Raw genomic sequence first — 21592 nt, 5'->3', positions numbered from 1 at the left:
GTGGTGTGGTTTCCTGTAGTGTTGTAGAAGGAAGGTCAACATCCATCAAGATGGAGGAGGTGAGTGGTGTTGTTTCCTGTAGTGTTGAAGGAAGTCAACAACCATCAAGATGGAGGAGGTGAGTGGTGTGGTTTCCTGTAGTGTTGTAGAAGGAAGTCAACAACCATCAAGATGCAGGAGGTGAGTGGTGTGGTTTCCTGTAGTGTTAATGGAGGAGGTGAGTGGTGTGGTTTCCTGTAGTGTTAATGGAGGAGGTGAGTGGTGTGGTTTCCTGTAGTGTTGATGGAGGAGGTGAGTGGTGTGGTTTCCTGTAGTGTTGATGGAGGAGGTGAGTGGTGTGGTTTCCTGTAGTGTTGATGGAGGAGGTGAGTGGTGTGGTTTCCTGTAGTGTTGTAAACTGACACTGTGACTCCTCCTCTCCTACTGCTTGTCCGGTTTTCTTTATTACATCTCCGAGGGTTTTACACATCAATCTGCCTCTTTTGAAGCATTATAAAAGCTAGGCGCCCATACTGACGTGTCCTCTTTAGTATTGGGCCCACTAATAACCCGTACATAATAACTGTCCTCCTGTATAGCTGCAGTGGCATGGTGCTTGCAACTCCAGGATTGTGAGTTTGATTCATATTTGGGGACTCTATTAGATTGTTTAGTTCAATTCAATCTGGTATGAGAACGGTATTCACAGTCTGCGGAAAGCTGAGGATCTTGGCTATTGAGCTGTGCCTTAAATTCTTTGGTGTGATTTGCTAATATATATATGAGCATCCGAATGTATAACGGCAGGCTGAGCCGACGACCTCATTTCAAGATGGCTGCTACCTACATTCCGGTTAGCGTTTTGAAGCATAAACTAAATAAACATGGAATACGTCGATACACATCGAAAGCCGGGACTCCACAGATCATGACGGTGTGTTATTTATCTGCCTGTGACCTACCGTTATTGATCACCGGCCCCGAGAGTCAAAATGTTTATTTTACACACAGTTTTCACCAAACATCTTACAAGGTAAGCTTCGATTAGGTCTGTGTTTGAGCTATAGCCATATGTGGGGGTATGAAGTTTAATCCTTAGACTAGATTTGTTCCTACCAACCTATTTGCTAATGTTATCTGATGAATGACTTAATGGCCACGTCGAACGTCCACTGAGTGACTATCTTTGCACAACAACAAAAAATGACGTTGCCTGCTTACACCCAGTAGGCATTCATTACACACAGGATTGGCTACTATGGCACCTTGACAATCTTGTAGCCAATGAGATAAGCTTTTCAGGGATATGCAGTTGACCTGGGTGGAATAAAGCAAGGTTTAGAACCTTTTTATGCGTAATGCGAACTATTGTTACCTGGCTCAGACACGAGACGCACCAATTACATTGTAAACATATTTCATCGCTTTAACATAAAAGATTGCTTCTCAAGTGGGGGGGGGGGGGGGGTAAGAACTAAGAATATTGAACAGGAAGCTAAAAAGAAGGTCGCTATGAGTAAGTATACCGACATAGAAGCTTTGAATAAAATACTGGACGGACTCGGATCAGGGGAGCGATTTGAACAACAAGGATTTCGACCCGGCCGACAAAGATTGCTTTCTAGAAGGATTGGATCCACTTTTAGGTCTGTAAGTACATTTATTTTCATGACTTTATATAGCTTATTTACTATATGTATTTGTTTTTTATAAGTTGTCTGCTTTTTGTGCTTTGGATTTAGTTTACATAGGCCTATGTAACAAGTCATTTCAATGTTAAATCATTCCAAAGTAGTTATTGTCTATGTTTCATATTAGTTTGCTGTTCTAAGTTTCATCCTTGTAACTTTGGAGAGGCCACTAAACTCTCTCTCATGGCCATTGTTTATTTGTGGTTCTCACCTCTGGCTTTGTCTCCAAAGTGTTACTGTTTGCAGTGAGTGTGTGTGTGTGCTTCACACCTATGTGAGTCACTGTACAAATTGTGTTTTTACTTTACAGTAATGTTTTTTGTAAATTTAGTCAACTGTAATTCTGTTTGTCTTACAACAATATATTCCTTTATTTTATTCACCACAGGAGGAAGCAGAGTATTTGGATGATGTTTGGGAGCCACCCCTCCCCAGCAAGTGCCCCCGTCGGTCAAGGTCTTCACCCCCCCCCACTGTTATGTCAATCACCCGTCTGATGGTTCTGCATCCACTTATCAAAGACCTCTTGAAAAAATCAAAAGGACTGCCTCTAGGGAAGTAACCATGTCAGAAATGCCAGTTCACTTTTTGTTTCCTGGCAGAGAGGGACTGCTTCAAAGACTATCACGACATGCACAAGCTACGGTGAAAGTGAAATCTAATCATCTACACCTGGGATGTAAAACAAACACGAATGCCATTTGTAAGGTGTTCAGCTTATTTATGTTTTTGCACAAAATAAAATGTGAAGGACACGTGTGTAACCAAGTTTGTGTTTGATAAGACTTTTTTTTAAATATATTTTTTTTGTTTATCTGTTACTTTTTATATTGTTTTTGTGAACAGTTAATTTGTATGTGGGACCAATACATTAGATATGCCTAGGCTAAATCTTCAGGCACTTTGGAGAGTGCCCCTGAAACCACCACGATGTTTGAGAGAGGTTGGTGTTGTAGAAATTTAGTTTTTATAGTGAACAATAGTAGCTAGTTACTTTTAGGCACATCCAGTGTGCAAAAACAGTGCAGTTACCAAATTCGGACACTTTCGGATACTTTGGAGAGGTTGAAAGGACACTTGAATTTACCCTGGACACCCCATAACACAACCACAATGTTTGAGTGAGGTTGATATGGTAGAAATAGTTTTTATACTGAACAAATAGCATTTAGGAATTGCAAATATGTAATAGCACTGGAATTATCTCATTTACAGACAAATGCCACTTTGGAGAGGTTTAGGGACACTTGGAAATATCCTGTGACCACACCTGACACCACTCACTAAAACATCTACCCATTTTGAATTGTTAGGTCTCAATCCCCCCCCCCCCAAAAAAATCTGATATTGTTCACATGATGAGGAAGCCATCTGATGTGTTTCCTGCTCTAGTCATCAATAAATCACTTACAGCTTGTCAATGAAAGATGACTTTCAAAATAAAGAACCTAAATACTGGTTATTTTGTGTGTGCTTGATCTTGTGTGTTCTGAACTATGTAACCCCTATCTTCTGATACTTTCCTCATTATCTCCCAGATGTCGTCTTTCCAAATATACCAAGTTTTGGCATGTCAAAATCGTGTAATTACACATAAATAGCAGTTACTTTTGGGTATGTCTATTTTGGAAATCTACTTTTTGCCATTACATTTTAAAAGGTTAACTGATACATACTTTGTCATGATCCCGGTGGTTGAAATGATGTCACTACTCCCAGAAACTGGTTGGAATTACTCATTAGTGACATCACATTTACCTAATTTCAACCAGTCAGTTTTGGATACTGAGATGGCTTTGCAAACACTGTGTCAACACAGTGCTGTCTGCATTAGAATACTCAACAAGTACTGTCTTGTGTACTCTGTTGTACTTGAAGTGTTCTCTGTTGCCATGTAATTATGGGTCTCAGGATCATGCCTTCAACAACTGTCTAAGTGAACAAGACTGTGTTAGCCTAGCCTGCTGAGGTAAAACCTAGGCATTAGCTAGTGGACCTAGCACAAGTCTCCATGTCTCAGGAAGGTCAATCATCACTCGGAACGTGGTTCACCAAACTAGTCCATTACATGACTTCCTCAGAAGTTGGACCGGCACTCCCCCGGTATTTTATTTATAGGCGACAGATTGTATATTCTACTGGTGTTGTACTGCGTCTAGTCAGACCAGTAGATGTTGCAACCAGGTCTGGTCTGGTTCAAACCCTCTGCCCACTGTGTGGAACATACTGAACAAGATACATCTATTATGTAGACATGTAGGATAAGAAATCATGTCAGCTCTATTCACAACATTTCTATCTGAGAAGACATTCCAGCAACGTTTTGCCTTGATAACCACCGCACTGGGTCATATTCAGCTACATTGTAATGTAGGATTTTGCCATGTAAAGCAAGCATTTGTTATTGGATATGTCCAGGTAGTCCCTCCCTGTTTCTGTTTGTTACCTACTGAATACAACCCTGGTTTCCCCTCCAGGTAAAGTCCCTCTGGAGGAGCTGAACGTGGATCTAGAAACGGAGAAGCAGCTGGGTCAGTATGAGTGGCAGCTGAAGATCCTACGGGAGGTGCTGTCTGCATCTGGGACCCAGGAGAGGGAGGAGCTACTAAAAGACACAACCCAAGGAGAGCTCTGTGCCCTGGTCCACAACATCATTGAGAAGGTAGCTAACCCCATAGAGAGCTCTGTGCCCTGGTCCACAACATCATTGAGAAGGTAGCTAACCCCATAGAGAGCTCTGTGCCCTGGTCCACAACATCATTGAGAAGGTAAAGTGCCTTCGGAAAGTATTCAGACCCCTTTACTTTTTCCTCATTTTGTTACGTTACAGCATTATTCTAAAATGGATTAAATAAAAATTAAAAATCCTCAGCAATCTACACACACTACTCCATAATGACAAAGTGAAAACGGGTGTATTAAAAATAAAAATCAGATACCTTATTTACAAAAGTATTCAGACCCTTTGCTATGAGACACGAAAGTGAGGTAATGTGCATCCTGTTTCCATTGATCATCCTTGAGATGTTTCTACAACATGATTGGAGAACACCTGTGGTAAATTCAATTGATTGGACATGATTTGGAAAGGCACACACCTGTCTACATAAGGTCCCACAGTTGACAGTGCATGTCAGAAGAAGAAAAAACAAGCCATGAGGTCGAAGGAATTGTCCGTAGAGCTCCGAGAAAGGATTGTGTCGAGGCACAGATCTGGGGGAAGGGTACCAAAACATTTCTACAGCATTGAACACAGTGGCCTCCCATCATTCTTAAATGGAAGAAGTTTGGAACCAGCAAGACTCTTCCTAGAGCTAGCTGCCCGGCCAAACTGCAATCGGGGGAGAAGGGCCTTGGTCAGGGAGGTGACCAAGAACCCGATGGTCACTGACAGAGCTCTAGAGTTCCTCTGTGGAGATGGGAGAACCTTCCAGAAGGACAACCATCTCTGCAGCTCTCCACCAATCAGGCCTTAATGGTAGAGTGGCCAGACGGAAGCCACTCTTCAGTAAAAGGCACATAACAGCCCGCTTGAAGTTTGCCAAAAGCCACCTAAAGACTCTCAGACCATGAGAAACAAGAATTTATGTTCTGCTGTGGGGCTGTTTTTCAGCGGCGAGTGGCTTCGGGACAAGTCTCAATGTCCTTGAGTGGCCCAGCCAGAGCCCGGACTTGAACCCGATTGAACAACTCTGGAGATACCTGAAAATAGCTGTGAAGCAACGCTCCCCATCCAACCTGACAGAGCTTGAGAGGATATACAGAGGAGAATGGGAGAAGCTACCCAAATACAGGCGTGCCAACCCAAGCTTGTAGCATCATACCCAAAAAGACTCAAGGCTGTAGTCACTGTCAAATATGCTTCAACAAAGTACTGAGTAAAGGGTCTGAATAGTTCAGAAATATGGTATTTCTGTTTTTATTTGTAATACATTTTCAAACATTTCTAAAAACCTGTTTTTTGCTTTGTAATTATGGGGTATTGTGTGTCGATTGATGAGGTGGGGGGGACTATTTAACCAATTTTAGAGTAAGGCTGTAACCTAACAAAATCTGAATCCTTTCCAAAGGCACTGTAGGTGAACCAGGGAATTGAGCTCATAACATTAGACAGTTTAGTCATTTTAGCAGATGCTCTTATCCAGAGCGACATACAGGAGCATTTAGGGTTAAATGCCTTGCTCAAGGACACATTGGCAGATTTTTCACCTAGTCAGCTCGGGGATTCGAACCAGCAACCTTTCTGTTACTGGCCCAACGGTCAGAAAATACTGCCCTCGTGTATCTGCCGCCACAAGCGGCTGCCTAATCCTGCCTAATGAGCGGGCCGGCTGTGCTTCTCCGTGATGCTGTGGTTCGGAGCACACTTAATGTAGTAGTGGATTTATGGTTTAAAGGGTTACCTATCCATCCTGGTTACCCATCCTATCTATCTATTTGGTTAGAACAGATATGCATCATCTGTGGTCTAAGGCTCACCCCATTGTCATGATCAGAGGCTTCAAGTTTGTATCCATACATTTTTGACAAGCTGATCATAGTGAAAAAGAAAATACTTCTGCGTTTTCCTGCTGTGTAAACACATTGCAAATAGGCTCACGATAACTCCTGATAAAGTTGGGTAGCTGCTATTCAGTGCTTAAATAGCCAAATTGATTGGTCACAGGAATCAAGACTAATAAAGCCAATGCAATGCCCGTTTAAAAAAATGGTAGGCCAACCACATCATACAATTCCGTTTCAGGCAACACTGTAGGCTACACCTTGATAAGCACGGACCCAAGCTGATGCTTTTTTTTTTTTTTAAATCTTTTTTTGTGTGAAGTCCAGACCGGCCTTGATTTCTATATCCACAGACATTGGTTTTGGTCCGGTCCAGACATAATCTGAACCAATCATAGACATCTGATTTCAACATCGGGAAAATACGTATTTTCAACATCGGTAAAATTAGCATTTTAAACTTTTATTCAGAACCAGAAATTAACCTGATTTCAACATCCAGAAAAGACACCTTTTCAACCACCTGGAAAATATGTTTTTAAAACGTACATAAAATGTATTTTTCACCTTTCATTCAGAACCTAAATTGAAGCTAACTTCAACGTCTGGAAAATGTCTTTTCAACGTCATTTTGCTTACTGGAACTATTCTAGTTTTGTGGCAGAACGGCAAGGACCGGCCCTGCTGAGAAGGTAGGTAGTAACTGCTAGCACCCTACCCTAACCCCTCAACCCAACCCCTCACCCCAACCCCAACCCCTCACCATAAACCCTCACCATAAACCCTCACCCTAACCCCTCACCCCAACCCCTCAGCTCACTAGTGTTTCCCAAGCCTCTTCTCCAGCTGGAGTTTTACCTCCAGCCCTTCATATACCCTTTACCTTGTACCTATACCATTTTACATTCACCATAAACCGTTTATCATATGCTAAACTCAGCAAAAAAAGAAACGTCCTCTCACTGTCAACTAAGTTTATTTTCAGCATACTTAACATGTGTAAATATTTGTATGAACATAAGATTCAAGAACTGAGACATAAATTGAACAAGTTCCACAGACATGTGACTAACAGAAATGGAATAGTGTGTCCCTGAACAAAAGGGGGGGGGGTTCAAAATCAAAAGTAACAGTCAGTACCTGGTGTGGCCACCAGCTGCATTAAGTACTGCAGTGCATCTCCTCCTCATGGACTGCACCAGATTTGCCAGTTCTTGCAGTGAGATGTTACCCCACTCTTCCACCAAGGCACCTGCAAGATCTCTGACATTTCTGGGGGGAATGGCCCTAGCCTCCTCCCTCCGATCCAACACGTCCCAGACGTGCTCAATGGGATTGAGATCTGGGCTCTTCGCTGGCCATGGCAGAACACTGACATTCCTGTCTTGCAGGAAATCACGCACAGAATGAGCAGTATGGCTGGTGGCATTGTCATGTCAGGGTCATGAGCCTGCAGGAAGGGTACCACATGAGGGAGGAAGGATGTCTTACCTGTAACGCACAGCGTTGAGATTGCCTGCAATGACAACAAGCTCAGTCCGATGATGCTGTGACACACTGCCCCAGACCATGATGGACCCTCCACCTCCAAATTGATCCTGCTCCAGAGTACAGGCCTCAGTGTAACGCTCATTCCTTCGACGATGAACGCGAATCCAACCATCACCCCTGGTGAGACAAACCGCGACTCATCAGTGAAGAGCACTTTTTGCCAGTCCTGTCTGGTCCAGCGACGTTGTTGCCGGTGATGTCTGGTGAGGACCTGCCTTACAACAGGCCTACAAGCCCTCAGTCCAGCCTCTCTCAGCCTATTACATACAGTTTGAGCACTGATGGAGGGATTGTGCATTCCTGGTGTAACTCGGGCAGTTGTTGCCATCCTGTACCTGCAGGTGTGATGTTCGGATGTACCGATCCTGTTCAGGTGTTACACGTGGTCTGCCACTACGAGGATGATCAGCTGTCCGTCCTGTCTCCCTGTAGCGCTGTCTTAGGCATCTCATAGTATGGACATTGCATTTTATTGCAGTCCTCATGCCTCCTTACAGCATCTTTCTTTTGGTGTTTTTCAGAGTCAGTAGAAAGGCCTCTTTTGTGTCCTGAGTTTTCATAACTGTGACCTTAATTGCCTACCGTCTGTAAGCTGTTAGTGTCTTAACGACCGTTCCACAGGTGCATGTTCATTAATTGTTTATGGTTCATTGAACAAGCATGGGAAACAGTGTTTAAACACTTTACAATGAAGATCTGTGAAGTTATTTGGATTTTTATGAATTATCTTTGAAAGACAGGGTCCTGAAAAAGGGACGTTTTATTTTTATGCTGAGTTTATATACCTGTACCATTTACACTGAACAATAATATAAACGCAGCATGCAACAATGTCTAAGATTTTACTGAGTTACAGTTCATGTAAGGAAATCTGGAAATTTTAAATTAATTGATTAGGCCCTAATAGATGGATTTCACATAACTGGAATACAGATATTCATCTGTTGGTCACAGATACCTTTAAATAAAATGTTGGGGCGTGGGTCAGAACCAGTCAGTATCTGGTGTGACCACCATTTGTCTCATGCAGCGCGACATCTCCTTCGTGTAGAGTTGATCAGGCTGTTGATTGTGGCATGTGGAATGTTGTCCCACTCCTCTTCAATGGTTGTGCGGAGTTGCTGGATATTGGAGGGAACTGGAAAACGCTGTCATACACATCGATCCAGAGCATCCCAAACATGCTCAATGGGTGACATGTCTGGTGAGTATGCAGGCCATGGAAGAACGGCGACATTTTCATGTTCCAGGAATTGTCCAGATCCTTGAGACATGGGGCTGTGCATTATCATGCTGAAACATGAGGTGATGGCGGAGGATGAATGGCACGAAAATGGGCCTCAGGATCTCATCACGGTATCTCTGTACATTCAAATTGCCATTGATAAAATGTAATTGTGTTCATTGTCCGTAGCTTATGCCTGCCCATACCATGCCACCATGGGACCCTCTGTTCACAACGTTGACATCAGCAAACCACTCGACAACACGATGCCATACACATGGTCTGCAGTTGTGAGGCCGGCTAGACGTACTACAAAATTCTCTAAAACAACGTTGGAGGCAGCTTATGGTAGAGAAATTAACATTAAGTTCTCTGGCAACAGCTCTGGTGGATGTTCCTGTAGTCAGCATGCCAATTGTGTGCCCCCTCAACTTGAGACATCTGTGGCATTGTGACAAAACTGCACATTTTAGTGGCCTTTTTATTGTCCCTGGCACAAGGTGCACCTGTGTAATGATAATGCTGTTTAATCAGCTTCTTGATATGCCATACCTGTCAGGTGGATGGATTATCTTGGCAAAGGAGATGCTCACTAACTGGGATGTAAACAAATTTGTGCAAAATTTGAGAGAAATAAGCTTTAAGTGCGGATGGAACATTTCGGGCATCTTTTATTTTGGATCATGAAACATTGGACCAACACTTTACATGTTGCGTTTTTATATTTTTGTTCAGTGTACATTCACCACGTACCCTTTCCACACTACTTTGCTGAGCAGAGCCTAGCCAACTGTACTGTGCTGGCCTGGTTATACAGTATATCCTCTCCAGTTGCCGGAACCGGGTTGGAGAGGACAATGTGAAAAGAAAATATCCATGCCAACACAGTACAGTTGGCACAGGGTTGGCACAATAGTATGAAAAGGGCATTAGTATTTAATTAGTGTGAACCACAAAGCCACTACTAAAGGTATATGTGGACATTATTACGAAGCAGATCAGAAAACGTCCTTCTGCTCTTCCTGCAGGGTGAAAAAAAACGTGGTTCTGCTCTTCCTGCAGGATTTTTTAAAAACGTCCTTCTGCTCTTCCTGCAGGATTTTAAAAAACGTCCTTCTGCTCTTCCTGCATGATTTAAAAAAAAAAAACGTCCTACTGCTCTTCCTGCAGGATTTTTTTTTTTAAACGTCCTTCTGCTCTTCCTGCAGGATTTTTAAAAAAAAAACGTCCTTCTGCTCTTCCTTCAGGATTTAAAAAAAACGTCCTTCTGCTCTTCCTGCAGGATAAAAAAAAAAAAAAACGTCCTTCTGCTCTTCCTGCAGGATTTTAAAAAACGTCCTTCTGCTCTTCCTGCAGGATTGCATTGGGATTTGCATTTTAATTACACAAAGTATCTTTTTGAATTGAGGTCTCCTGGTGTTTGTGTCCAAAATGGCACCCTATTCCCTATATAGTCCCTATGGGCCCTGGTAAAAGTAGTGCACTACATAACGAATAGGGTGCCATTTGGGACACTACCTACTACCTACATCCTGGTTGCCAGGATGTGCAGCTTCAAGTCGAGAATAACCAGAGCAGCACAGTAACATGATGATGTCAAGTCATATATTTTACAGCTGTCGGAGATAATAAACACATGCTTTTCCATTACACAATCTTTGCCTATTTGGTGTGTGTGTGTGTGTGTGTGTGTGTGTGTGTGTGTGTGTGTGTGTATTGTGACTGCCTACAGTGGGTGCGTGATGCCTGTGCGATTGCCTGCATAGTTCTCTGGCCATGGATTTATTAACCTCCTGTCAACAGAGCAAGAGGGTGTCATTGCGGACACAGCATCTCATAGGGCTCTGCTCAAAAGTAGCGCTCTAAGTAGGGAATAGGGTTCAGTTTGGGTTGCGACCGAGACCTGTTTGGCTGCTCTGGGATCACAATGCCTTTCCAGAAGGGGGGGGGGGGGGGGGGGGGGGCAGTGATTTGTGCAAACATAGATGACAAAGTAAGAACGAGAAGTGAGAAGTCTTGGAAGGTTTATGGTGTATTGAGTGATTGGTTGGTAGCAGCCAGTTGGATTGTTAAATGTTGCCTGTCCTCATATTGGCATGGCCTGGTTGAACAGTGAGTTATGGCTGGCTCATCTGGTATTATACACCTGGTAGTACAACAGTGAGTTATGGCTGGCTCACCTGGTAGTACAACAGTGAGTTATGGCTGGCTCATCTGGTATTATCCACCTGGTAGTACAACAGTGAGTTATGGCTGGCTCATCTGGTATTATCCACCTGGTAGTACAACAGTGAGTTATGGCTGGCTCATCTGGTATTATACATCTGGTAGTACAACAGTGAGTTATGGCTGGCTCATCTGGTATTATACATCTGGTAGTACAACAGTGAGTTATGGCTGAGTCATCTGGTATTATCCACCTGGTAGTACAACAGTGAGTTATGGCTGGCTCATCTGGTATTATCCATCTGGTGGTACAACAGTGAGTTATGGCTGGCTCATCTGGTATTATACATCTGGTAGTACAACAGTGAGTTATGGCTGGCTCATCTGGTATTATACATCTGGTGGTACAACAGTGAGTTATGGCTGGCTCATCTGGTATTATACATCTGGTAGTACAACAGTGAGTTATGGCTGGCTCATCTGGTATTATACATCTGGTAGTACAACAGTGAGTTCTGGCTGAGTCATCTGGTATTATACATCTGGTAGTACAACAGTGAGTTCTGGCTGGCTCATCTGGTATTATCCACCTGGTAGTACAACAGTGAGTTCTGGCTGGCTCATCTGGTATTATCCACCTGGTAGTACAACAGTGAGTTATGGCTGGCTCATCTGGTATTATACACCTGGTAGTACAACAGTGAGTTATGGCTGGCTCATCTGGTATTATCCACATGGTAGTACAACAGTGAGTTATGGCTGGCTCATCTGGTATTATCCACCTGGTAGTACAACAGTGAGTTATGGCTGGCTCATCTGGTATTATACACCTGGTAGTACAACAGTGAGTTATGGCTGGCTCATCTGGTATTATACATCTGGTAGTACAACAGTGAGTTATGGCTGGCTCATCTGGTATTATACATCTGGTAGTACAACAGTGAGTTATGGCTGGCTCATCTGGTATTATACATCTGGTAGTACAACAGTGAGTTATGGCTGGCTCATCTGGTATTATACACCTGGTAGTACAACAGTGAGTTATGGCTGGCTCATCTGGTATTATACATCTGGTAGTACAACAGTGAGTTATGGCTGGCTCATCTGGTATTATACACCTGGTAGTACAACAGTGAGTTATGGCTGGCTCACCTGGTAGTACAACAGTGAGTTATGGCTGGCTCATCTGGTATTATCCACCTGGTAGTACAACAGTGAGTTATGGCTGGCTCATCTGGTATTATCCACCTGGTAGTACAACAGTGAGTTATGGCTGGCTCATCTGGTATTATACATCTGGTAGTACAACAGTGAGTTATGGCTGGCTCATCTGGTATTATACATCTGGCAGTACAACAGTGAGTTATGGCTGAGTCATCTGGTATTATCCACCTGGTAGTACAACAGTGAGTTATGGCTGGCTCATCTGGTATTATACATCTGGTAGTACAACAGTGAGTTATGGCTGGCTCATCTGGTATTATACATCTGGTAGTACAACAGTGAGTTATGGCTGAGTCATCTGGTATTATCCACCTGGTAGTACAACAGTGAGTTATGGCTGGCTCATCTGGTATTATCCATCTGGTGGTACAACAGTGAGTTATGGCTGGCTCATCTGGTATTATACATCTGGTAGTACAACAGTGAGTTATGGCTGGCTCATCTGGTATTATACATCTGGTGGTACAACAGTGAGTTATGGCTGGCTCATCTGGTATTATACATCTGGTAGTACAACAGTGAGTTATGGCTGGCTCATCTGGTATTATACATCTGGTAGTACAACAGTGAGTTCTGGCTGAGTCATCTGGTATTATACATCTGGTAGTACAACAGTGAGTTCTGGCTGGCTCATCTGGTATTATCCACCTGGTAGTACAACAGTGAGTTCTGGCTGGCTCATCTGGTATTATCCACCTGGTAGTACAACAGTGAGTTATGGCTGGCTCATCTGGTATTATCCACATGGTAGTACAACAGTGAGTTATGGCTGGCTCATCTGGTATTATCCACCTGGTAGTACAACAGTGAGTTATGGCTGGCTCATCTGGTATTATACACCTGGTAGTACAACAGTGAGTTATGGCTGGCTCATCTGGTATTATACATCTGGTAGTACAACAGTGAGTTATGGCTGGCTCATCTGGTATTATACATCTGGTAGTACAACAGTGAGTTATGGCTGGCTCATCTGGTATTATACATCTGGTAGTACAACAGTGAGTTATGGCTGGCTCATCTGGTATTATACACCTGGTAGTACAACAGTGAGTTATGGCTGGCTCATCTGGTATTATACATCTGGTAGTACAACAGTGAGTTATGGCTGGCTCATCTGGTATTATACACCTGGTAGTACAACAGTGAGTTATGGCTGGCTCACCTGGTAGTACAACAGTGAGTTATGGCTGGCTCATCTGGTATTATCCACCTGGTAGTACAACAGTGAGTTATGGCTGGCTCATCTGGTATTATCCACCTGGTAGTACAACAGTGAGTTATGGCTGGCTCATCTGGTATTATACATCTGGTAGTACAACAGTGAGTTATGGCTGGCTCATCTGGTATTATACATCTGGTAGTACAACAGTGAGTTATGGCTGAGTCATCTGGTATTATCCACCTGGTAGTACAACAGTGAGTTATGGCTGGCTCATCTGGTATTATCCATCTGGTGGTACAACAGTGAGTTATGGCTGGCTCATCTGGTATTATACATCTGGTAGTACAACAGTGAGTTATGGCTGGCTCATCTGGTATTATACATCTGGTGGTACAACAGTGAGTTATGGCTGGCTCATCTGGTATTATACATCTGGTAGTACAACAGTGAGTTATGGCTGGCTCATCTGGTATTATACATCTGGTAGTACAACAGTGAGTTCTGGCTGAGTCATCTGGTATTATACATCTGGTAGTACAACAGTGAGTTCTGGCTGGCTCATCTGGTATTATCCACCTGGTAGTACAACAGTGAGTTCTGGCTGGCTCATCTGGTATTATCCACCTGGTAGTACAACAGTGAGTTATGGCTGGCTCATCTGGTATTATACACCTGGTAGTACAACAGTGAGTTATGGCTGGCTCATCTGGTATTATCCACATGGTAGTACAACAGTGAGTTATGGCTGGCTCATCTGGTATTATCCACCTGGTAGTACAACAGTGAGTTATGGCTGGCTCATCTGGTATTATACACCTGGTAGTACAACAGTGAGTTATGGCTGGCTCATCTGGTATTATACATCTGGTAGTACAACAGTGAGTTATGGCTGGCTCATCTGGTATTATACATCTGGTAGTACAACAGTGAGTTATGGCTGGCTCATCTGGTATTATACACCTGGTAGTACAACAGTGAGTTATGGCTGGCTCATCTGGTATTATACATCTGGTAGTACAACAGTGAGTTATGGCTGGCTCATCTGGTATTATACACCTGGTAGTACAACAGTGAGTTATGGCTGGCTCATCTGGTATTATCCACCTGGTAGTACAACAGTGAGTTCTGGCTGGCTCATCTGGTATTATACACCTGGTAGTACAACAGTGAGTTATGGCTGGCTCATCTGGTATTATACACTTGTTTATATAACAAAGATTTCACTGTTGCTTATATTTGATATTCACTTTGTCTAGCTCCTACGACAAGTGTGGCTGTACATGGCTTCAATCCTGTCCTTGTGTTGATCATCTCCAGGTGAAAATAGAGACGGCTGCTGACCTGACTGTTCTCTACGGGGAGAAGAGCCAGAGGACTGCAGAGCAGCACGAGAGACAGCTGGAAGGCAAGTCTAGAGCATGTGAAGTAACTTCTGTTGATCTAATAACCATATTGATTATTTTGTTTTGGAACTGCATTTTGTTTTCTGTTGGTTCTAGAATGAGTAATCATTGACTGACGTTATTCTGTTGGTTCTAGAATGAGTAATCATTGACAGACGTTATTCTGTTGGTTCTAGAATGAGTAATCATTGACTGACGTTATTCTGTTGGTTCTAGAATGAGTGATCATTGACTGACGTTATTCTGTTGGTTCTAGAATGAGTAATCATTGACTGACGTTATTCTGTTGGTTCTAGAATGAGTAATCATTGACTGACGTTATTCTGTTGGTTCTAGAATGAGTGATCATTGACTGACGTTATTCTGTTGGTTCTAGAATGAGTAATAATTGACTGACGTTATTCTGTTGGTTCTAGAATGAGTGATCATTGACTGACGTTATTCTGTTGGTTCTAGAATGAGTAATCATTGATTGACGTTATTCTGTTGGTTCTAGAATGAGTAATCATTGACAGACGTTATTCTGTTGGTTCTAGAATGAGTAATAATTGACTGACGTTATTCTGTTGGTTCTAGAATGAGTAATCATTGACTGACGTTATTCTGTTGGTTCTAGAATGAGTAATCATTGACTGACGTTATTCCGGCCCGTGTAGTTACATATGGAATCCCTATTATCTCCTACAGAACGGCAGAGGATACAGAGTGAAGAGACAAAACGACTAACAGAGACCCACCAGACTGCTGAGAAAACGTTGAAGGTGTGTGTTTAGTTGGCTCTTTAACGTGATCAGTTTGTGTCATCTGTTTTGACGTACAGCGGTCAATACAGCATCCCTTCTAACTGTGTAATAGGAAGTACAGTACTGACCAGCAGGTCTTCTTTTAAAGGAGGAGGTAGAGGAGCTGACTACAGAGCTCTATGTGTACAATCAGTTAAAGAAGAGAGTTGACGAGTCTACCTTCAAGAAGGACCTGCAGCGCAACATTCAGGTGTGTGTGCGCGTGTCTCACAGTGTGTTTGTTTCTGCGTGGCGTGTACATGATCCCGTAACCAGTTCACTTAGTTGGACTGTTCTTTTACACATCTGGTCTCCAGGTTTCATTAGTATGTTGTTAATTTTATACTCTTCTTCTCCCCCTCCCTCCCTTTCTCTCTCACTCTCTTTCCCCTCCCTTTCTCTCTCACTCTCTTTCCCCTCCCTTTCTCTCTCACTCTCTTTCCCCTCCCTTTCTCTCTCACTCTCTTTCCCCTCCCTTTCTCGCTCTCTCTTTCCCCTCCCTTTCTCTCTCACTCTCTTTCCCCTCCCTTTCTCGCTCTCTCTTTCCCCTCCCTTTCTCGCTCCCTCTTTCCCCTCCCTTTCTCGCTCCCTCTTTCCCCTCCCTTTCTCTCTCCCTCTTTCCCCTCCCTTTCTCTCTCCCTCTTTCCCCTCCCTTTCTCTCTTTCTCTCTCCCTTTCTCTTTCCCTTCCTTTCTCTCTCACACCTCTTTCCCCTTCCTTTCTCTCTCACACCTCTTTCCCCTTCCTTTCTCTCTCACACCTCTCTCTCTCCCCTTCTCCCTCTCCCCTCCTCTCTCCTTCTCCCCCTCTTTCCCCTCCCTTTCTCCAGGCCCACGGCAGTCCTGGGCCATTCTGGGAGCGGGAGCAGGAGAGTCTGCTGTTTGTCATTGAGATGAAGAGTGAACGTATCCAGGCGCAGGGGAACAAACTGCTACAGATGCAGGGTCTGGTAGGGAACAGAGACTGGGACATGGACTGGGGACTGGCTGACAGACTAGTCCAGGCACCTGACTCGTTGAGATTTCTGCTATAGTCTAATTCAAGTCATTATTTAAACTGCATCATCGCAGTCTCAATACACTTTACAGAGGAAATCAAACAGAAACAAGAAATCTGAGGTGCTCTGCGTTGTCCAAAAAATACTCTGGGTTATAGTTTCACAAAGTCTTTGAATGTCAACATGTTGTCTTCATTACACTGATTGCTGATTGGGTCCTTACTTTTTTATTTCTACCCTGTCAGGTGGAGAAGAATCTGTCTCTAGAAGACCAGGTCATAAATGTTCTACAGAACAACGAGGACCTGAGGGTTCGTATCGACAACCATCAAGGCCTTCTACAGTAAGACCATTTGACATCCACACCGTCTCTGTCTCTCTGTTGGAACAGTCAGTTACCCTGGAGTTAATGTTGTTACCAGGAAGTCACATTGTAGAAGAATACATGGCAGCAAGGCTGTAAATAGATTAACAAAGTTAACAAGTTCTGTTCACGCAAACTCAAATGTAGGAAACGGCTATGGCATTTACATAAGATGTGAATGTGGCGCCACTTGGTGGAGAAAGTGGAAGGGATATTTCTTAGTGGAATCAAGTTATGGCAGTTTACAGTACTTGAGTGTAAAAATTCAATTTCGCCATTGAAACTTGTGTAGTTTATATAGATGCTGAATGAGTTTTTGGTGCTACGTCTACTTATGACAATGCATGTAGGATTTTGGTGAAGAATAGTAATTTGAGGTCAGCAAAATAATGATTATAAAGTAGTTTGCTACAGATGTGTTATTTTTTAGCTCATTATCAATGTCTTTCTGTCCTAAACTATCAATGTTGATAAATGTGTGTTCTCTTCTAATATATCTCCTTCCATGTGCTCCTGTGTGTAGGCAGCTCTCCAAGGAGCACCAGGACCTCCAGGGGGCGTTAGACAGGCAGGCAGGTCTCAGTCAGAGGCTCACCCAGGAGAAAGAGCAACTCATGTTTAAACTGAAGCACAGAGACTCCTGTTCTACCTTCCCATCCTTCCCCATAGTGTCTGAGATCTCCCCCAGCTGATCTGAACGGGGCAGTCAGGGTTACCTCTTAATCCTGTCTAGGGTTGTAAACATGGAGCCTGAATCCGGAAAATTTCCCAAAATTCTGAAAGTATTTTTTTCCAGGAATCTCTGCCTGGAGGATTCTAAGAATCATGAAGGAATACATAATGAGTGATTCCTCCAACCTGAAATTCTTCAAGTGGGATTTCTGAAAAAGCAGGGGACTTTTGGGAATGTTTCGGGACTTTTTGCAATCCTAATCCTACTTTGACAACCAAAGTCCAGGTACCTTTACAAAGGGCTATAGTCACATGTTTGATGAAACCTGATGCCAAATAATATTTTTAGTCTCGTTTTGTACCTGCTGTGCCTTTACAGTACATCATGTTTTCTATAGCAGTATGGTGTTCATACAAAAGGACAGTTTTTTTGTGGGGGGGGGGGGCAGTGGGCATAGCCATGGGCTGTTGGATTTAACTGACTCCTGTTGTTCAACTGAGATTATTACTCAACTGACATTCTCATAGTTGTGTTACTGTTCAACTGAGAATATTCTAGGTGGATGTGACAGTGTTCACTCTGATGGTTTGACTTGCGGTTGTAGACAGAGATGTACAAACTTAGTAGCTACATTTTTTTTTATATCTACCTTCCTGCCGAGACACTATTACGTCTATCAAAATGCAGTGTCTAGGTTTTACATCACTCAGTATGGAATAGACATTACAGAATATAATGCAATATATACAATTTAAACAGTTACTTTAGACAACTGCCTTTGTATTGGAATATGTTTATACTCTTTTGTTTTATAGAATATGGAAAATTGATTGCCATGTTGGCAGTTTGATTTTGTTATTTTTTTTGCAGATTACAAGTACAATGGATATTTTTGTGACTTTTTTAAGTAACAAAGAAACAGAAGCATTTCTGTGTTTAAAAACATATATATTTTTTCTGATGCACTAGCACTTTTAATCAGTATTTTACTAGTACTAAATGTGAGAGGTAGTTGATGTAATTTTTTTTGTTTTTCTTTCGTTTACATTTTGTTGGTTTTACATTTTTATTTGAATCATTTAGCTAACGCTCCTCTCTTCGAAGGCAGCGGATAGATCTAGAAGGAGAGAGGAAGTCACAATAAACAGTTGCATCTGAACTGCAAGTGTTTGTGTGAAATGTGTCAGTGTCTCCACTAGGGGGCAGGTTATGTAAATTGTGTTTGTTAATTTGTTTAACTAGGCAAGTCCGTTAAGAACAAGTTCTTATTTACAATGACGGCCTACACCGGCCAAAACCCGGATTACGCTGGGACAACTGTCGTATGGGACTCCCAATCACGGCCGGTTGTGAATACAGTGACACCTCTAACACTGAGATGCAGTGCCTTAGACCGCTGCGCCACACGAGAGTAATAAGCTAGTGTTAATTGTTTTTTACTTTTTATATTCCATCTGACAAACGGGGAAGTCATATTCTCTAGCTGTATTATTTAGTGTGTATTCTCTTCCTATTTATACCAAAAGGCTCTTCTCAGATATATATATTTTTTTAAACAACAGCTTTTAGTGACAAGTAGCACGTGGTTGTTTTTCCATACTGTGTGTAATTCACGGTGATAAACGCTAGGGGGCAGAACAGGACAGTTGGGTGGAAAGAGTTGATGAGTGTCGTTTTGGCTGTGTCCTTTTCCGTTGTATCTTCTCTACTGTCATCTTTTTTGATTTCTCCGGTATGTTTTCACTGAAAGAAAAAGGCCGTCATAATGAAATAATGAACATTATCTATTCATCTAATCAATGTGAAATGTGAATGTGCAGCAGAGATTCTGACAATGTTTGTTAATGCGTCAAGGTATACTTTATAATGTAGAAAAAGGTTTATAAGTAGTTTAGAAACTGTTAATAAACTATTCATTAGTTCATAACCTATACACTAATTTACCCTGCAGTCATGACCTCATCCACTCCCACTGTGTGTTATAATGAGGTGATTTGAAAAGGTGTTAGACGTGACTAACAACAACCACTAAGGTGAAGCTGATTGACACATTCATTGGTGGCTTTTGCACCCTGGGGCTTGATTCCCCCATCCCTTCCTGGTGCTTTGCTCGGGGCAGATGGGGAGCAGAGGAGGTGAAAGTGGGAGCACTCTCACCCCCTTCTCTGTCTTGTTTGTGGCCGGCAGCGGAACCGTTTGCGCAGCGGATGTAAAAAGGATCACTATGATCACTTGTTTGACAAGCCAGGACAATACCTGGTGGGGCTCCACGCTAACTGCAGGTCAAACCCCTGGCTGTGATGTCACCCAGTTCCCAGGGCTTTTCACAGGACTGGAGGAACTGGGGAGGAACACCTTTCTATGTTTACATCCCCAATGACACACACTGCAGCATCATATTACAACTCCCAGTCACAATGAGGAGCATGTCAACCCCACCTGCACACAGACACATGCAGCCTGGCTAGCATGACAACTAACCCTAGACCGGAGGCTGAACCTGTGAATGCTGAAATGGTGACCTGTTCTTTGTTACTTCCTCCTCACTTCCTCCTCACTTTCATTTTTTACTATTATATTTTTCCTATAAATTGTCTTTGTTTACTGTTAGAGGTTAACAACATTAAAGTTATCACCAAGCCAAAGGCCCACAATGCTTCCTGGTGAAACGGAGTCTCGACAGAGAAGCAACCCTCCGTTCTACCGTTAATATTTCCTGGGAGGTGGAGTACAAAGAGAGACGAGGAGCTGTGTCTGGTGTCATGGCCGTGTTTTGAACACACCTGAATTGTCTTGGTCCCTCTGTGCATTATTAGCTGTGTGAATTTTGTGCCATACCTGTCCCTGCCTCATCATCATTTGCTAATTGCTCAGAAATAAAAGCATATCCCCATATTCATTAACAGACGACTGAAAATAATGTTGCCATTACCTCTGCTCTGTGTCTTCATGCCTGATTAATAACGTGTGAAATACACTGCTTCTAGAGCCTTTATTTATTATCATTTCCATTATTTTATTACAGGCAACGATAACCCCTTAAATTACCAAGTGGGGAATTAAAAACCTCATGCACATTTCTGTAGGTTATTGCCAACTGCTATTTGTGGCAACTGAGGTGTTTTTCATCGCATTTGCTTAGAACAAAAAAGGTGAAAATTGCACCCTGGGGAAAACAGCTTTGAGGGAAAGAAGGTGTAGTCACCCCCACCATCTCCCTCACTGTATTCTGCCTGTTCTCTACACGCCTAGGGTTTTAGTCGATTTTGGTGACATCCTAACAATTATTTTACCTTATTTGTTTTCAATTCAGACAAAAATGCAACTCGGCAAGTCATTTTCTCCATTCTCTCCAGTGTTTTTCATTTCAGGAATTGATGGCCAATACATACCGTGAAAAAAACATCACTTGTTTATGTTACTCTGTATATCCAGATAAACCTTTGTGAGAAAAACACTGAAGTGAGGTGAGGAAAACCCTATCCATACATGACCAGCCAAATCACCAGCACCAACCCTGTCCAGTCATGACCAGCCAAATCACCAGCACCAACCCTGTCCAGTCATGACCAGCCATTAACCAGCACCAACCCTGTCCAGTCATGACCAGCCAAATCACCAGCACCAACCCTGTCCAGTCATGACCAGCCAAATCACCAGCACCAACCCTGTCCAGTCATGACCAGCCATTAACCAGCACCAACCCTGTCCAGTCATGACCAGCCAAATCACCAGCACCAACCCTGTCCCGTCATGACCAGCCATTCACCAGCACCAACCCTGTTCATACATGATCAGCCATTAACTAGCACCAACCCTGTCCATACATGACCAGCACCAACCCTGTTCATACATGACCAGCACCAACCCTGT

At 42.9% G+C, this 21592-nt stretch overlaps 1 protein-coding gene and 1 long non-coding RNA gene across 4 annotated transcripts in view; both read left to right on the top strand.

Annotated features, from left to right (window-relative positions):
* LOC129858477 (coiled-coil domain-containing protein 69-like) overlaps positions 1-20562 on the top strand; it is a 40457-nt gene extending 19895 nt beyond the window's left edge. The window contains exons 3-9 of one of the 2 annotated variants that reach the window (XM_055927737.1): positions 4148-4332; positions 14819-14906; positions 15592-15665; positions 15796-15897; positions 16515-16634; positions 16928-17025; positions 17570-20562. In XM_055927737.1, the coding sequence (XP_055783712.1) occupies positions 4148-4332; positions 14819-14906; positions 15592-15665; positions 15796-15897; positions 16515-16634; positions 16928-17025; positions 17570-17738 (836 nt within the window). In that variant the 3' untranslated portion in view covers positions 17739-20562. The remainder of the gene's footprint in view (positions 1-4147; positions 4333-14818; positions 14907-15591; positions 15666-15795; positions 15898-16514; positions 16635-16927; positions 17026-17569) is intronic. The other variant, XM_055927738.1, reaches the window with a different exon arrangement.
* LOC129858478 (uncharacterized) lies at positions 3-3132 on the top strand. 2 transcript variants are annotated; one of them, XR_008760039.1, is made up of 2 exons: positions 3-1625; positions 2059-3132. It is a non-coding gene; the product is annotated as an uncharacterized LOC129858478 (long non-coding RNA). The 2 variants fall into 2 exon arrangements; XR_008760040.1 differs by having other exon boundaries at positions 3-1629.
* Positions 20563-21592: the final 1030 nt, after the last annotated feature.

This window comes from Salvelinus fontinalis, chromosome 6 (assembly GCF_029448725.1).
Source record: "Salvelinus fontinalis isolate EN_2023a chromosome 6, ASM2944872v1, whole genome shotgun sequence".
Classification (NCBI taxonomy): domain Eukaryota; kingdom Metazoa; phylum Chordata; class Actinopteri; order Salmoniformes; family Salmonidae; genus Salvelinus; species Salvelinus fontinalis.
This window is presented reverse-complemented; position numbering and strand designations above follow the sequence as displayed.